Below are 17,692 nucleotides of genomic sequence, written 5' to 3'. Positions count from 1 at the left end.
CTTTGGGAGGAAGGGTAGGGCTGCTTCAGTGGAATGCCCCTTGTGAAAATCACGGGATGTCCTCAGTGGTCAGCACATGGTATGTACCCTTCCATGCCAGATGCATGCAGAGGATAAGGGCTTTAAGAAAAAAATCTTAAACCACCCCAATGGTTGTCTGAGTGATGGCCTCTCCCAGTCAACCACTGCTCTGCTCACAGAGAAAAACAGTCCCAGTGGTCAAGAGGAGGCTGACAATCAACAGACAGTAGGTCAAAAAAAGCAAAAAAAAGTAAGTGGACCAAATCATAGAAAATCTGCCAAAACACTGGCTGCAGTGAAAAAATAAATGTTTTTTCCCTAATTCTTTTTCACCTCCCCTGCTTACTGACCAGCAAGCCACCTCCTACAGGACTTGACTGTGGAGATCCACCTTCTTATCTGACAGGGCAAAAGCCATCTGGAGGGGCCATCGCACAGGCAGATACAATGGAGTTTATGCCTCCTCCAGCATTTTGGCAACTGTGGGCTTTAGCAATAGCCTAACCCCAACCTCCTGATACTACCACCTATGGCCAATTTAGAGTGTCTGAATCACCTACCGTATGCAGTCAGTTCAGCCCATCCTCCCTTGCCGGTAACATCAAACACCTAGGCTGTGAATGCCACTTAGGTTGCCCGAGCCATAATCAAGACTTTACCACATCATGACACTGGTGAAGTTAAAAAGAAATGTTATATGACTCTTCTGTGTGTCTGACTCAAAGAAAGAGACACAGTCATTAGTAAGTATACAGAGCTTCCCAAGGCACTCAAGCAAAAACCTATCAACACACCAATGAATGGTTAACAGCCTTTGTAACCGTGCTCCCCAAAAGGAATAATAAGAAAACAAGACAAAAATTTCACTTTCGTTCTTTCTCTGATTACCCACTTAATCCAATTTTGATGTGCCTTTTTTATCTAGGAGCATTTCTCCCCGGGCCTCCGCTGAAAATTGGCTTGTTCCAAGTCGGACTTTCCCAGTTAACAAATGTTAAATAAAAAAATAAATAAATAATAAAAAAAAATAATTATCAAAAGGTATGAATATTCTGTGAAGTTTTAAAAACAATATGGATTAAAAGTTCTGACTATAGTTAGCATATACTTGGAAAATAAGTTTTGATTTCAAGTTACTCATTGAAATGAGCAGACATAATATCTCATAACACTATAACATAGATGGAAAATACACATAAATATGCCATACAAAACAGAGACAATAAACAACCACAATGAAAAGCCATACTGAGCTCACTCTGTTCTTACCTTAAAAATGTTATCTTTTGCTGTGTTAAGTATATGTGGTCCAATCATGACCTCAGTGAATATGTTCGACTCTGCAACCCACCAGCGCAGAACATCTGCTCCATATGGTGGATCTTTACTGTGATCCTGTAAGTTAAAATGGCACTGATAAGATTATGTCAACACAAAAAGTTTATGTAGATACAAAAGTAAACACAATGCAAGCCAAGAGTAAGAACACTAGCTTTGAAACACCAAGTGATCACCTATTAAAACTCACCTGATCTATCTGCTGGACTTTTACCTGGAATTGTAAGTTAATGTTAGAATGAGTTGTGTCAATGTACATTTTAAAGTTTTTATTTACCTCCTAACAATACCAGTTTGGTTCTTTATTTATCTCCAGGCAATACCTGTGTGTGAAACAGTCTGGAGTGCATGCGTTAAGTCCCTTAATCCCTATATATTAAAATTGCCATAACATCAACTTTCAGTTTGCCACTCCAAGTATGAATACCATCTCCTGACTCTCTTCCAGGGAAAATAAAGATATATTAAAAAAGGAGCAGACTGGAGGGGGAAAAAATAAATTTTATGTGAAGAAATATGGACCATCTCAGCATTGTTAATGAATGTTTATTAGGAGTAAGAAGCACCAAAACACAACAGGAAAGAAAGACCTAGGAAATGGAGCAGGCACTCAAAGGATGTATGAGGATGGCTGAGGGAAAAACAGATCCTAGGCTGCACAAGGTTTGAGAGGAAAACAAAATATCTCTGGAGCTTATTTTGTAAGAGATAAAAGATAACAAGCAGACATAGTAGCACATCACTGGACAGAACAGTAAATGGGATGAGATAGACAACTTACTTAATGAACATTCCAGGATAATTCAGGCTCTGGTCAAAGAAAATCCATCCATCCACAACCCCTTTTTCTCATTTTTGCATAGAGGTTCGGGGTTGTCACTTCACAGTTACAATCATCTATAGCCAAGGTTTACACTGCCAGGTTTCTAGCCCTGCCAGGGTAGTTCTCCCACACCACACACTCACATGCACACTCACACCTATGGCCAGTTTAGAGTGTCTGAATCACATACCGTATATGTCTTTGGAATGTGGGAAGAAACTGAAGCACCCAGAGGAAACATGCAAACAAAGGGAGGACATGCAGCCTCAGCAAGGAAGGCAACCCAACCGAGATTCGACTGGGGAATCTCTTGTGAGGTGACAACATTATCTGCTGCACCACTGTGCCACCTCTGGTCAAGGAGAACATTGAGCGGAAAGCAAATGGAGGCCACAGAAGCTAGTATGAATTTTTCTGAGAGTAAGTTGATTGATAGGAACATGCAAGAATATTAATTTGAGCCATGTTTGAGAGCAAATGGAAAAAGGAGATTGCATAATGCTGGTGAAGGGCTTTCTGGAGAAATGGACAAGAATACAGAAGACTGAACTGGACATCAAGAGAGTGCACTGGACAGCATGGCATCTGTAGTACTAATCAAAGGCGACAATGAGACATTATAGTGCTGTTTGCCACTTACTCTACATAAGAGACAGTGTGTGTGTGCTTGAGTCAGTCTGAGAGCCTGGCACAGTGCTTAAAGTGAACAATATCAGGTTATTTCTTGATATGTATTTTTCCAGGGAAATAAGGAAAAAAAAATGTATTTGTTCCAGTTATATGGTTAAGTAGACAAAAAGGTATAAAGTGGTGGCTGTTTATTTTGTACAGTGTCGATTGTTCCTACCAGGCTCTACAAAAAACATTTGGGGATCTAGCTGAAGCACTGGCTATCCTGTAACAACCCATAAATGTACTATGAATGGAAAATACAGGAAAGAGAGAGGAAAATGGAGGGATGAGACAAGAGGATGAAGGGAATCTAGAAGAAAGGTCACGGGTCAGGGATTGTTCCCCGTGTTCAAAGTATGGCAAGCTGAAAGAAAAAGATTAACTATTAAGGGTGTTAAGAAATGACAAGTGCAGTGAAGAAAGTACAGTTGTGTACCTACCATAAATGTAGATGTTCGAGTGTATTCACTGTTGCAGTCATTACACTTGGGTTATCCTGCTGGCAGGCGACCTGCAGTCGGCCCGAGTTCCAAAGTCTAGGTCCGGCGTCAGTTGCTGTCGCTTCTTCCCTGACGTCAGTGCGCCATGGGTATAAAAGATGCAAACGACGCCATTTTCTTCAGTTTTTCTTGCCCCAGATGTCAGGTGCCCCCAAAAAGGAAAGGCTGGAAAAAATTATGTCAAAAAACATGCATGTACTAAAATAACATTTCCTTCATCTACAAGCAAATACATCACATAGGTTGTAGAGAGTTGAGAAGTACAAATAGGACCCAGCAATGAGAAAGGGGGATGGTGGGTGGGTAACCTGGACTGCAACAGTGAATATACTTGAACATCTACATTTATGGTAGGTACACAACTGTACTATGTTCATTGTATTTCACTGTTCCAGTCATTACACTTGGGTTGAATCCCAAAGCTGAGGTTGGGTGGCTGGGTCTAAATAGAATTAAGAGAGGCTACCAGGCCCTGCAGAATTGCAGTGGCAAAGCCTGCTCTGGATTTAGAGTAGAGAGGTAAGTGGTGGTGCTTAGTGAAAGTGTGCACTGAACTCCAGGTTGCAGCTTCTAAAATGTCTTTGGTTGGTACCCCTCTGAGAAAGGCTGCTGAAGTGGCTGCTGCTCTGGTAGAATGTGGCCTTACGGCCTTAGGCACTGATTTGCCATGCTGTGCATAGCAGAAGCGAATGCAGTGTCCTATCCATTTTGAAATTGTCTGTTTTGTGATAGGCTTTCCTTGTGATCCTGCAGCATAAGCTACAAACAGTTGCTCAGTTTTTCTGAAAGCTTTTGTTTTGTCCAAGTAGAATCGTAGCTGTCTGTGTATATCCAAAGTATGCAGATGTCTCTCCCCTTTATTCTGGGGATTTGGATAGAAAGTTGGCAAATGAATGGTTTGGTTAAGAGCCACACTGGAAACCATCTTTGGCATAAATTTTGGGTTTGTCCTTAGAGAGACCCTGTCCTGATGAAAAATGATGAAAGGTTCCACTGCCATTAATGCCTGTAACTCTGAAACTCTTCTTGCTGAAGTTATTGCTAGGAGCAGAGCAGTTTTCCATGATAAGAATTTTATATCAACTGTGTTGGCTGGCTCAAAAGGAGGCAGTATGAGCTTTTCTAATACAAAATTGAGGTCCCAAGTAGGTATTGGTGCTCTCCTTGGGGGTCTTATGTTTCTTGCCCCTCTGAGGTACTGCCTTAGCAGTGGATTTGAAAAAATAGGAGGTTCCATATTGTAATGAGCTGAAATGGCAGAGGCATGGATTTTAATAGACGAAAAGGATAGGCCTTTGTCCAGCATCTCAGTTAGGTTTTGTAAAATCTGAGGTATATTTGGAAAAAGCGGTTCAAGTCTTTGTGCCTGGTTCCAAGCACAGAATCTCTTCCATTTTTCTGCATAAGATTTCCTGGTGCTGGGCCTCCTGGCTTCCAGAATAACATCCATAACAGCTTTAGAGAGAGGTGTGGTCTGAGTGGCTAAATTATCTGCCATGCAGCCAGATTTAAGGTTCTGAGTTGACTGTGTAGAATCGGATTATTTTGTTGAGTCAGAAGATGAGGAATTTGAGGTAAAGGCCAGGCTGGTCCTCGAGGCAAGCTCTTTAGGATTGGGTACCAGTGCTGGCGTGGCCAGTCTGGGGCAATCAGGATAATTTTTGGCTTCTCTTGTCTGACTTTTAGGAGTACCTTGGGAAGAAGAGGCAGTGGAGGGAAGGCATAAACTGTCAGGGTTTTCCAGCTGAATGAAAGAGCATCCACTTTCCATGCTTGTGAGTGATAAGTTCTTGTGCAGAATTTCTGTAGTTGGCAGTTGTGAGGGAAAGCAAAAAGATCTATGTCCGGGCGTCCCCATTTCCTTGTTATCATGCTGAAGACCTGTGGATTTAGTTTTCATTTGTGCGGATCCATGAGACTTCTGCTTAGTTCGTCTGCCAGTGTATTTTTCTTTCCTGGCAGGAATTGTGCCTGCAGATGTACTTGATAGGTCAGTGCTGTGCTCCACAGAGTCATGGCTTGCCTGCAGAGCGGGTAGGAATGTGTGCCCCCTTGCTTGTTTATGTACCACATAACTGTGATGTTGTCCATCTTTAGTAATAGTTGTCCTGGATGTAGTAGATTCTTGAAGGCTGTCAGGGGATTCTGTACAGCTAGCATCTCCTTTTGATTGATGTGAAGATGCATTTGTTCCTTGGGCCACGTGCCTTGAATACATTTTCCTGCAATATGTGCCCCCCAGGCATAGTCCGATGCATCCATTGTTATTGTCTGCCTGGCAGTGGATAAGGTGAAGGGCTGTCCCTTGTTGTGGTGACAGTCCCTGGGCCACCATCGAAACTCCTGTTGTAGACAGGGAATTATAGTCACTATTGTTTCCAGGCTGTGGCAATGCTGAGTCCAAACACTTTTTAGATACCATTGTAGTTTCCTCATACGCAGTCTTGCATATGGAATGAGTAGAATGCAGGAAGCCATGAAGCCCAGGGCCTGCAGAATTTTTCTTGCAGGGAGCTGGGTCTTTGTTGCCATCATTTGAAAGTAATGAGTCAGTTGCCTTTGTTTGTCTGGCGTGAGATAAGCCTTCTGGGCAGTTGTATTTAAGCTTGCACCCAGGAATATTATCTCTTGAGAGGGCACTAGTTTTGATTTATTTTTGTTTACTGTGTACCCTAGGCAAATGAATAATCTTTTTACAAACGCCAGATGCTTTAGTAGACTGTCCTTGCTCTCTCCTTGAATAAGGCAGTTGTCTAAGTAGGGATATATCTGAATTCCTCTTTGCCTGCAAAATGCAATTACTGGTGCCAAGCAGTTTGTGAAGACCCTGGGCGCAGTAGATAAGCCAAAGGGCAGTGCAGAGAATTGGTAATGCATTGAGCCAGCTATGAATCTGAGGCATCATCTGCAAGATTGTCTGATTGGGACATGCAGGTATACCTCTTTGAGGTTCAAAGTAACTAGCCAAGCCTTCTTGCCCAGCATGGGTAGAAGTTGCTGCAGTGTTAACATTTTGAATTTTGGAACATCCAGGAAAGTATTTATGATTGACAAGTCCAGTATTGGTCTCCAGGCTTTGTCCTTTCTGGGAACCAGGAAGAGTCTTGAGTAAAATCCTTGTCCCTGTTCTTGCTGTTGGACTTTTTGAATAGCTCCCATGTCCATGAGAGCAGCAATTTCCTTTTGTGCCTCTGCCCATTGGTTTTGTGGCAGGTCCGGCATACGTTTTGATTTTGGAAGAGTGTGAAAGTGGAACCTGTAACCCTGAGAACCTATAATTCAGTACCCATTTGTCCTGGGTGATTACGTGCCAATTTTGTGCGAAAAGTGCTAGTTTTCCCCCTAGGGGTGCTGCCAAAAGGTAAGTGCTTGGCTTTTGTAGAGGAAAGTCATTGGGACTGTTTCCTATAAGGATGTGATTTGTCTTCTCCTCCTTTGGGGGCAGAAGCACCCCATTGCTTGGGTCTGTAGGAGCCTTGTGGCTGAGATCTGCCTCTTGGGCATCTGTATCTGCCTCTTTGTGGCCTGTCTGACACCTGAATGGACCAATTTTTTGAAGGCCAGTTTCTACTAAACCTAGGTGGTTGAACCTGTAAGAAATCCTTTACTATCTGCATAGATTTTGCTTTATCCTCCATTTTCTTTAACACCTCTTCTGCCTTAACACCAAACAAAATATCATGTTGTAATGGAGCATCCAATATGTTTACTTTAACATGTTCAGGTAAACTTTGTTCTTTCAACCAAGCATGCCTTCGAATGACAGAGCCTGCAACTGCGGCTCTGCAAGAAGCCTCTAATGAATCAAAACCACATTGCAGAGTATGTTTTATCACTTGTTCAGCTGCATGCAATAATTCCTGCATTTCCTTATTGTCAGGATTCTCTGAATTTGTAAGCATTTTTTGTTTTAACAAAGACATGAGGTACTGTTGATATTTAAGCATGTGAAACTGGCAGTTTAAAGCCCTTACAGCTAAAGTAGCAGAAGTGTAAACTTTTTCCCCCATCTATCCAGAGCTCTAGAATCCCTATCAGAGGGAACAGGGTTTTTAGCAGTGGAAGCCTTAACCCCTTTGGGACCCTGAGAAATTTTTTCAGGATCAGCAGCAGGGTTTTTATAAAGAAATTTATGAGAGTCAGGGACCCTGTAATGCCTGTCTGGCTTGACTGGTGCAGGGGGTAAAGAATCAGGAGACAGACTGGATTCAGAGAAAACATCATCAACTATATCAAGCACAGGGGGGATAGCCAGGGGCCTGTGTTGAGGCAGTAAAAGAAAATCTCTGAGCCTTTTCTTGGATTCTGAATAATCCTGGCTCTCCCAGTAGAAATGTTCCCTCATGGTGTGCAGAGTTTCCCCAAAAGAGTAATCCTCAGGTGGAGAGGCTGAAGGTATAGATTCTTCAGCATCAGAGTCCTCATAGGGAGGAAGAGAACAGCCCTGATGTGAAGAGGAATCTGAGGAAATAGAAACCTGGTCAGAGGAGTCATAGTCAGTGTCTTGCCTAGGCCTTTTATCAGGAGGAGGATGGTCTTCGGCCATTTTAAGCATCTGTTTCTTTGGCATGGTTGACTGTCCAGGAGAATGCTGTACTTGTTTCTTTGTCTTTGATGGTGTCTTTGACTATACTTTGGCTGCTGCAGAGGATTTAATAGTAAGCTGTGAAGGTCTGAAAACACCCTCAGAAACCGATGCCTGCTCAGCGGCTCCAGATCCATTTGAGGGAATATTTTCCGTAGGCCCAATACCTTGAGTATCCAGATGCCTAGTTGTCTCCACGTGGGAGTCGGATACGGCCTGTGGCTCTGAGGTAGCGGGTGTCAGGGGCTGTGAAAGCACCTCACTGAGAACCGGTGAACCGGCGACTGGCCTAGAAGAGGCTTCGTCATCGGTTTTGGACCTCGGATGCCTGTCCTTTTCCTTGTCTTTGCGTTTTTTATGAATTCCAGTCGTCGGTTGTTTCAACGGCATTATATAGTTAAACCTTCGGCCAAAGTAATGAAATGCAAAATCAAACCGACGTTTAATAGCGCATTTGTTGAATCTAGCACAAAACCGACAACTAGTAATGTCGTGGTCAGGGCCTAGGCAAGGAATACAGTAAGAGTGAAAGTCCTTATGAGGTATTTGCTTCCCACAAGAAATACAATTGTTAACTTTTACTGACATTGGTCTGGAGCAAGAAAAAGTTTCCCCAACGGGGTACTTAGCTTTATTGAAGACTTCGGTTCTGAAACTCTATTTCGAAAATCTCAGGAGTCGGCCGACCGGCACTTGCAAACTGCTTCTGCTTCAGGCACTGCGTGGTAAGAAAGACTGAAGAAAATGGCGTCGGTTGCATCTTTTATACCCCTGGCGCACTGGCATCTGGGAAGAAGCGACAGCAACCGACGCTGGACCTAGACTTTGCAACTCGGGCCGACTGCGGGTCGCTTGCCAGCAGGATAACCCAAGTGTAATGACTGCAACAGTGAAACACGATGAACATCATGAGTGGAATAGTGCTTAAAAACATATTTTAAACTTATGGGACAATTATTGAGAGACAGTAACTTGTACTGTTTATTCTCTTCTCTCTTCTTTTTCTCAGGGAGTCACAAATGTAACTCAGGTTGGTGAAAGGAAAGGAAATACATTGAGTCAAATGATAGAGTTAAATGTGCTTAGGGGCAGATAGTAATTAAGAATGCAAGGTGAAAACAAGTGATTGTAAGTAATGATTTTAAAAGCTGGAGCACTGTAACACTATTAAGCAACACTGAAAGAGGAAAGATTTGCATGATGATGATGATGATAACGGGGTGGACTGGAAGCCCATACAGTAGGATAAATAGCTACGTCCTCTTATTGGGGAAGGAGTAAAAAGGCAAATGTTAACCAAAAGTCAAGATGTCATCTAAATGTTATATGTTTTATGCTAATCAAACATCATATGTTTTATAGCAACACTGCACGTGTTCGTATCACAATTTATGCAGCATCAACAGTCCTGAGAAAGGAGGAGGGGACTGTAATAAGTGCTGATGAATATAATGGTGGCAAGGAGAAGAGGACTGGAGAGCTGCACAGTGGAAAAACACGGATTTACCATCACTTGGGAAATAACAAAAATTTAAATGTTAACCACAGCTTAAACTGTTTTTTTTAGCTGTTTGCTGCATTATTTCAATATCTGCACTTAAAGTTACTTTTTAGTCGAATTTGATCGAAAGTGTGTTTGTTTGTTTGTTTAATTTAACTGTTGAGGCTGCCCACTAAAGTGTGCTAGCCTGTGTAACTGATTTATTACTGTTTCTGCATTTTCTGTGTGTTTCTATCTAAAAACAAAAAAAACAAAAAAAATAATCCTTGTTTTCCTGCCTCTCCTCGACTAGTTTAGACCAGTTTACAGGCATTGCTGTATTCTGGGCTGTGGTGTAGTTCCTGTGTTGTCCATTACCTTACTTGGATAGAAGGAAGTTTCTTTGCTCACCAGTGGGAGTGGGGAGCCTTGAGCAGCCTACCTGTCCCTGTAGGAAGTGACCTCAGCGCAAGAGTTGTAGTAATTGGTTGTTTTGGACCATTTCTAGCTCTTTTGAAGTTCCCTGTTTAAAATCCGCCTCTGGGCATTTTTATGTGTTCTGCATAGCGCAGCCGTTAAACAAGGTTAAACTTCTTCTGGCTCCGCCAAGTCTGCTCTTCAAATTTTCCCTTAAGGAAGCTCTACTCTTAGTATAATCAGACTACTCGCTATATTATAAGCCTAGCACTTGTTCTCAAAACTTCTCTACTAAGTAAGCACTACATCCACCTACCACCCCTGTGAATATCCACTTCCCTTAAAGGCACAGCACTCCCTTATACTGTTCTAGCATGTCGAGTGGCAGATTACTGGCATCCTCTCCAGTTCAGCTACTTAATCTGGGTATCTTGAGACAATGCTACAATTGTCTCATGTACACAGACAACCCTCTCCTCCTCCCAACAAACACAAATACATGTGAGAGATGCAACTATATAGCCAAACTAGAGGCTGAACTCTCTCAACTCAGGGCTGGCATGACCAGACAGGAGGAGATGGTAACAACACACACAACAAACCCAGTCCCACATAGACCTACCACAACTGCAAACCAAACACATAAAAACACAAAGACATACTCGGAGGCTCTAATAAAAAACCTACCAAAACAACAGAGGCTCCCAAAGCAGACATCCAAAAATCCACCACCTCAAAACAAAACACATGCAACACATACTTCAATAAATCAGTGTGTCAATCAATCACAGCCCTTAAGGCCAAACACCATGCCTGATACACCAGTAATAGGTGACTCTATAGTCAGACACACTGATGTCCCGCTTACCAGGCTGAACAAGGAGAGGGTGACTGTGAGCTGCCTATCGGGAGCTAGGATCCGCCACATAACACACGCACTCAGGTCACTCCAAAGCAAGTACAAACACTCCGTCATTGTCCATGCTGGCGTGAATGACCGGAGATGTACCTCCCTGGACTACATGAAAAGAGACATAGATGAGCTCTCTGATTATGTAGCCCAGGCTGGTATGACCCTGACCCTGAGCAGCATCTTGCCCTCACCAAGAATGATGCCACAATACAAAGACAAGATGATCAGCTTTAATAATTGGCTCAAGTACTGGTGTCATTCTAAGGGGATACAGTCTGTCTGCCTTGGATGACGTGTTGGAAAAGCCACGCTGCTTCGCAAGGGATGGCTTGCACCTGTCACCACTGGGCTTCCGGATATTGGCTAAGGCTCTTGCCACCCCCATAGTGACTTTTTTAGGCAAGGCTCAAAAGACAAACCCACCTCCTTAGAAAACAAAAACGGAAAAAAACTAAGGGTAATGCTGCTCAACGCCAGAAGTCTAAATCTCAAGATGCAGGCACTCGATGCACTCCTCAGTATGGAGAACATCGACATCTGTGCAGTAACTGAAACCTGGTTCAAGGCTCCTGAGAGCACCCCAGTGCTACCAGGCTATACCTCGTATCATGCTTTTCGGCCCCAAAACCCAGGCCGAACCACAAAGGGCGGGGGAGTGTCCATATTCATCAAGGACACCCACACCTCCAGGTTAGTAGCAACACATGAAGCATCGGAGACCATACAGGTGCAACTAACCATAGGCAAAACTGCTATACAACTGGTAGCATGTTACAGACCACCCTCCCAATCTCAGGAACTCCACTCAGCCTTCCTGAAGACATTGGAGGATATGAATGTATCACAAAATACCATCATACTGGAAGACTTCAACTACCCAAACATAGATTGGGTACATTATTCTAGCCCTAACACCCTAGCCCAAAGGTTCCTGGAATTCATAAATTCAAATGCACTGGAACAACTAGTCACCTCTCCCACTAGGGAGATAATATACTAGACCTGATCATCACAAACATGGGGACAAAATGCTCCACACCGAGGTATACCCCTCACTAGTGAGATCTGACCACAAACTAATCACCCTGGATATACATATCCCACCTCCACCTCCAGCACAAAAGACCACAGTGAAAAACTTCTCAAAAGCAGACTTCACTCTTCTTAAGACTGAGATGGTATCCTTTAAGCCCACTGGGCCAGTGGATACTACATCCCACAATGCTGAATCCTTCACAAATGCTTTCTATGGACATCTCCAAGAATGCATGGATCATGCAATCCCAAATAAATCCAAGTCCCTCTCCACCAAAGGCAAGCGTCCTGTCTGGTGGACCTCAGCCATTAACAAATTGTATAACAAAAGAAGGAAGCTACTGCACGACAGAGCAAAATCCCATAAAGGGAAGACATCTCTGATCAACACTAGCAGAAAACTACGTTCTCTTATAAAAACATCCAAGGCCAACTTTGAGAGAAAAATCGCTAAGGACACTAAAGATAACCACAAAGCCTTCTTCAGCTATGTTAGAAACCTGGGCGGAAACCCTCAGATATGCCCAGAGTTAGTTCACAACAACAAAAAATATACTGAACCCACAGATATTGCCAACATTCTGGCTGACAGGTTCAGTGCAAATTTCTCCCCTCCCTCACCCCGAAAAGAAGAAATACTTATCCCAGCTGAATGTAATCTCCCTGTCATCTCAGATGTTCAAGTGAGAGCCGCCCTCAACAAAGCTAAAAACACAGCATCAATGGGACCTGACGGTATCCCAGGTTGCGTGCTACGTGAACTCCAAGAGGAGCTAAACCCGCACATAAAAATGCTATTTAACCTTAGCCTTACTACAGGATATGTACCTGAACACTGGAGTGCAGCAACAGTGGTCCCACTCCACAAAGGGGGTACCTCTACAGACCCTGGAAACTACCGCCCCATAAGCTTAACCAGCCCGGTCTGCAAAGCTATGGAAAGAATCATTATGGAACTCATAAACAGAGACATTGGGGACCTACAGACACTTGACCCCACCCAGTTCGGCTTTGTGAAGGGCAGATCCTGCCTTTTGAACCTGGTTGACTTTTTCGAAACAGTCACTAGAGCCATTGATGAGGGCAAAGCAGTCCATACAGCCTACCTGGACTTGGCTAAGGCCTTCGACACAATACCCCACTCAGGCATCATAGATAAGCTCAACAGCTTAAACGTAAACCCTTATGTCACTAGATGGGTTGCAAACTGGCTAAAGGACAGAACCCATAAAGTTAAAATCGCTGGAGCAATGTCAGACTCAAAGCCAGTCACAAGTGGTGTCCCACAGGGATCTGTCCTGGGACCTCTCTTGTTCGGCATTTATTTCTCAGATGTTAAAGCAAACATGGGAGGGTTGTGGCTGACAAAGTTCGCAGATGACTGCAAACTAGGCGCCATAGTCGATACACCAGCGAACACATACATCCTACAAAAAGGCCTCACAGAAACGGACAACTGGTGCCGGAGTCATGGCCTTAAACTAAATGCCAAAAAATGTATAGTCATCCCCTTTGGGAAAAACAAAGTACCCACAAATTATCACATAGACAGCAACCCACTGAGTACGGAAAAAGTAATCGGAGACCTAGGGACCCAAGTCGACAGCGACCTCTCATTTGACACCCACGTTGCCAAAGTGGTTAGAAAAACATTCTACCTTGCACACCTTATCATGAAGGGATTCACATCCAGATCCAAGGATGTCATTGTACCCCTATACTCCTCCCTCATCAGACCCATGATCGAGTATAATGCCCCATTTGGTATGTACATCACCCGGCATTTGCAACAGCTAGAGAGACCACAAAAGTACCTCACCAAGAGGATCAAGGGTCTCCAACATATGTCTTATTCTGCCAGACTAAAGAAACTCCAGCTCTATTCAGTAGCATACCGCCTGCTCAGAGGTGATCTCTGCCTGACGTACAAGGCCATGTCCAATCAGGAACTGATGGACATGCTCCACCTCAAAAAATCCAAATCCATCAAAACCACGAGAGCTAAAGACTTAAACCTCGGTACAAGTATGAATAGGACATGCTGGAGGGATAGATTCATAACCCAGAGGCTTCCCATGCTCTGGAACAAGATCCCAGTTCATGTTAGGCAGAGCCCCTCACTGACTCTCTTCAAGAGAAATCTTGATGAGTGGATGGGAGATCGTAAGTTTACCCCAGGGGTCACATCTGTGTCACTACTAGACAGGGGCACAGTAAACTAATTCTATTATATAAGGGGACCTTCACTGTGTCACTACTAGACAGAGGCACAGTATTCTAAATCTATTCTGTGCATTTTTGCACCATTTCATGCGGTGGCGAAAGCCACATCACTATGGCTAGGCTTACAAATGCCCCAGGGCAGATAGCCTAGTACTGAACTATGAAACTAAGTTTTAACCAAAAGGTTATACAGTGATATGTTAAAAATGTAAATGTATACCAAAAGTTGAGATGTTATATAAATGTGTATACTTTTATGTTAATCGAAATGCTTGTTTCTGAGGTGAGTACAACAGAGAGACAAGCAGATGGGACAGTCACCAGAGTGGCATGGGGAAAACAAGAAGTGACTGCAAAAAAGGAACTTTAAGGAGAGTATTATAACATTGAAAATGCTTGATCTACTTAATTTATACAGCACTACCAGTCTTGTGGAAGGAGTAGGAGACTGTAACACAGCCTGCAGTGCAGGAGGGCATCAAGGAGGTGGACTGGAGGGCTGCACAATAGAAAAATAGTCATGCAACATCATGTGGGGAAAACTAAATATAAACCTAAGAGAGAAATGTTAAAAAACCTTACATGATGGTATGTTAATCAAAATGCATATGCTCACCAAAGATCGAGATGTTATATAAAATGAATACATTTTTATGTCAATCAGAATGCATATGTTTCTGAGGTAAAGGATAAAGAGAGACATGTACTTGAGGCAGTCGCTACGAAGAATAGCAGGGGGAAAACAAAAAGGAAGTGTAAGAAAGAAACTTAAAGGGAGCGTGTCATACTGAGCATGTTTGGTACTTCATGTGGGAAAAAGTAAAAATGTAAATGTTAACCTAAGAGTGAAATGTTAACTAAAATTGTATATGTTGGTATGCTAATCAAAATACGTATGTTTATACAATATGGGTTCAACAGAGGGAAAATGCTGTGGTTAAGGAGGAGGAGCAATGTCTAAGTGGCCGGAAGAAGTGGACCAGAGCAGCAATCTGTGAAAAGTAGTAATGGGCAGAGGAATGTGGAAGAAACTATACATTTGTAGAAGGTTTATAGTGATGGGGGAATATATATATGAAGTTAAGATGGCTAATTAGGAAAGTTTTAAAGAGACGAAACTGAATATCTGTTCCATCCCAAAGTGAGAACACAATGAAATACTCAGCGGAGGGGGAGAATATTAATCTTCAAAGGCCACAACCAGCAGTTACAGCACTGGCTACAAAGGGGCATAGGAGGAGCGACAAAGGATAAATACTAGCTCTAACCTTGGAAGAGACTATTATAAATATGTATACAGTATGGGAATGTTTTTGCTGAAAGGAGGTGGAGGGAAGGGTAGAAAGGAGAAGAGAGAATAATTAATGGTTCCTCTGGATATATAGTGAAAGACAGAAAAGTAAGAGAAAGGGAAACTACAGAGGGTAGGATATAGCAGTTGTGTAGAAAAAAGGAAATTGAAGAAAAATATGGCAGAGACCTGTATACAAAAGGATAGAATGCTTTAGCATGTTAAGAAGAAAGGGGGGAGAGCTTCGTATGCTGGTGGAGACCCACCTAGGGAAAAGTGAACATAGCAAGCTGACCAGGGCAGGATATGAAGTCATGGTGGATTCAGGGATACCCTAGAAAAGAAGTAGGAAGGTAGTGGTGATAACAAAAGAAAGTTTACAGATACAGACGGGTGACTGGTGAAAGAGGAAGTTTCTCAGGATTCAAGGAATGGCTGCTAGGAAGAAGGGTAACAGTGGTAGGGCTACACTCACCCCTGAGGGCAACAGCAGCTATGCTAACAGCAATCATGGTGCTCCAGGAGATAGTCTGTCTGGTAACTAGTAACTGGAACATAACTAAACCAAGTGATATGTGGGGGACCAAGAGCAAGGAGTGCGATACAGGAATACAGACTCTTGTTAAACTACATGAAAGTAATAAGGATGAGGGACATGTGGCATATTAACACTAACAGGGAAGATGGTGAGAGAGACATGCTTTCAATTCCGCTCAATAATGGGAATAGTCAAGACTAGACAAAGGATTCATAAATATAGAGTAGGAAGGGAGACTAGGAAGAATGTATACGGAAGCTATATGGTTTTCAAATCTTGCCATGCTTTGCACTGAGTATGAGATTAGTTCCCAAGAGGACCTGCACTCTAGGTTTCCCAGCTATTATTTGGAATAAAAAATAGATAGAAAATTGATGGAGAAGACTATGGGAGCAACAGAGCGCAAAATAAGATAGGGATAGTCAGAGTTGGCACAGTCTTAAAGAGAGCTTTCAGAATGTAGTAAAAACTTACAGAGTAACATCAGTGGATAGGAAGACATGAAGAGATCTATTACAGGAATTGCGCAAGTTGCAAAGGGGAAGAAGAGAGTGTTCCAAAGAGACAAAGAAAGATAAAACAGCTTTTGAAGGAACAAGTATATAGGAAAGTATGGGCTATGAAGGTGGCTACTGAGAAGCTCTATTTCTGTCACTCTTTTAAAGCAGCTAAGACACTAGCTGTGCATATGCATAAGCAAACTGTAGAGAGAGGTACGTTCAAGCTAAAATCAGCAAAGACAGAGGTAGTGGAGACCTCTTTCTAGGGTATACTGGAGGCATTTAAGGAATATTACAAAGGATTTTATGTACAGGAAACAGGGGGTAGGTGTAACTTGGGATGGTGGAGATCAGACTTGGAGTAAAAAGAGCACCCAAGAATAAATGAAGAAGAAGGGATAAGAGTTTAATGCATCCAGAAAGCAAATAGGAAACAGAAAAAAATATATGGCTAGCCATACAGCTATGTGAACATTGGCTCTAGATGATGGCCACTGCTGATACAACACTCCAACCCCATGTGCAAAATGGAAAAAAGGGAGGCTGATGCCAATGGAGGGAGGAGAGAGAAACTTGATAACAGTACTTTTAGACACCACAAAGAAAGTTTAAAAAAAAAAAAAAAAAAAAAAAAAAAAGGAAATGTTATGGCACTTAGGTCAATTAATTAGAAGAAAGTTCTCTGGGAAGGACCTGCAGGACTGCGCAATAGAATTAATGATGAATGGGGTACACAGAGGGATAAATCTTTAGAAAATAGAGCATGGAGATGAAGAAGGAGACAAAACAGAGTGAAATCATTGACCACAGAAGAAAAAGGGAAACGGAATTGATTGATGGGGACAGATAAAGAATGTGTTCAAATCAGTTGGTGAGATTCAGGGGAAATACTAGGGGATAGGTTTGATGGCTTGGAGCAGGTAGAGAAACACACTCCCGCATTAAGTACAGCTAACTGATACAGTCAGAAACAACACTGAAATCGTAAACAACTACTGTCCAAAGTTTATAAATTGTTGCAATGCCAGAAGGTGTAAGTGGAGGAGGGGATGAGGGAGCAATGATGGGAAAGTACTGGGGAAAAAGATAACAGTGGAAGAGCAGACGAAAATTGTCAGATTCTCAGATATGCAACCAGGTCAAGGAGCTTCAGAATATTTACATGGGCATGTCTGCATATGCATTCTATGCACCACAGAGAACTGAAAAGATATTTCCTACAGCAAATGGAGACTGCTAGAGAAATGAAAGGGGTGAGACAGGAACCTGGTTGCATATATTTTGGGAGTGTAAAGACTTGGTAGAGTTTAACAGGGATCTACAAATGCTGACTGATAAGGCAGCATCAAAAAGGAT

At 42.7% G+C, this 17,692-nt stretch overlaps 1 protein-coding gene across 1 annotated transcript in view; it reads right to left on the bottom strand.

Annotated features, from left to right (window-relative positions):
• The window catches only part of IARS2 (isoleucyl-tRNA synthetase 2, mitochondrial), a 1,410,425-nt gene that overhangs the window by 416,476 nt on the left and 976,257 nt on the right, over positions 1 to 17,692 (bottom strand). The window contains exon 17 of the mRNA XM_044061644.1: positions 1,291 to 1,416. Coding sequence (XP_043917579.1) covers positions 1,291 to 1,416 — 126 coding nt within the window. The remainder of the gene's footprint in view (positions 1 to 1,290; positions 1,417 to 17,692) is intronic.

This window comes from Protopterus annectens, chromosome 1.part0 (genome assembly GCF_019279795.1).
Source record: "Protopterus annectens isolate FY-2018-M chromosome 1.part0, PAN1.0, whole genome shotgun sequence".
Classification (NCBI taxonomy): Eukaryota; Metazoa; Chordata; order Ceratodontiformes; family Protopteridae; genus Protopterus; species Protopterus annectens.
The sequence above is the reverse complement of the archived record's forward strand: the minus strand, read 5'-3'. Positions and strand labels throughout refer to the sequence as shown.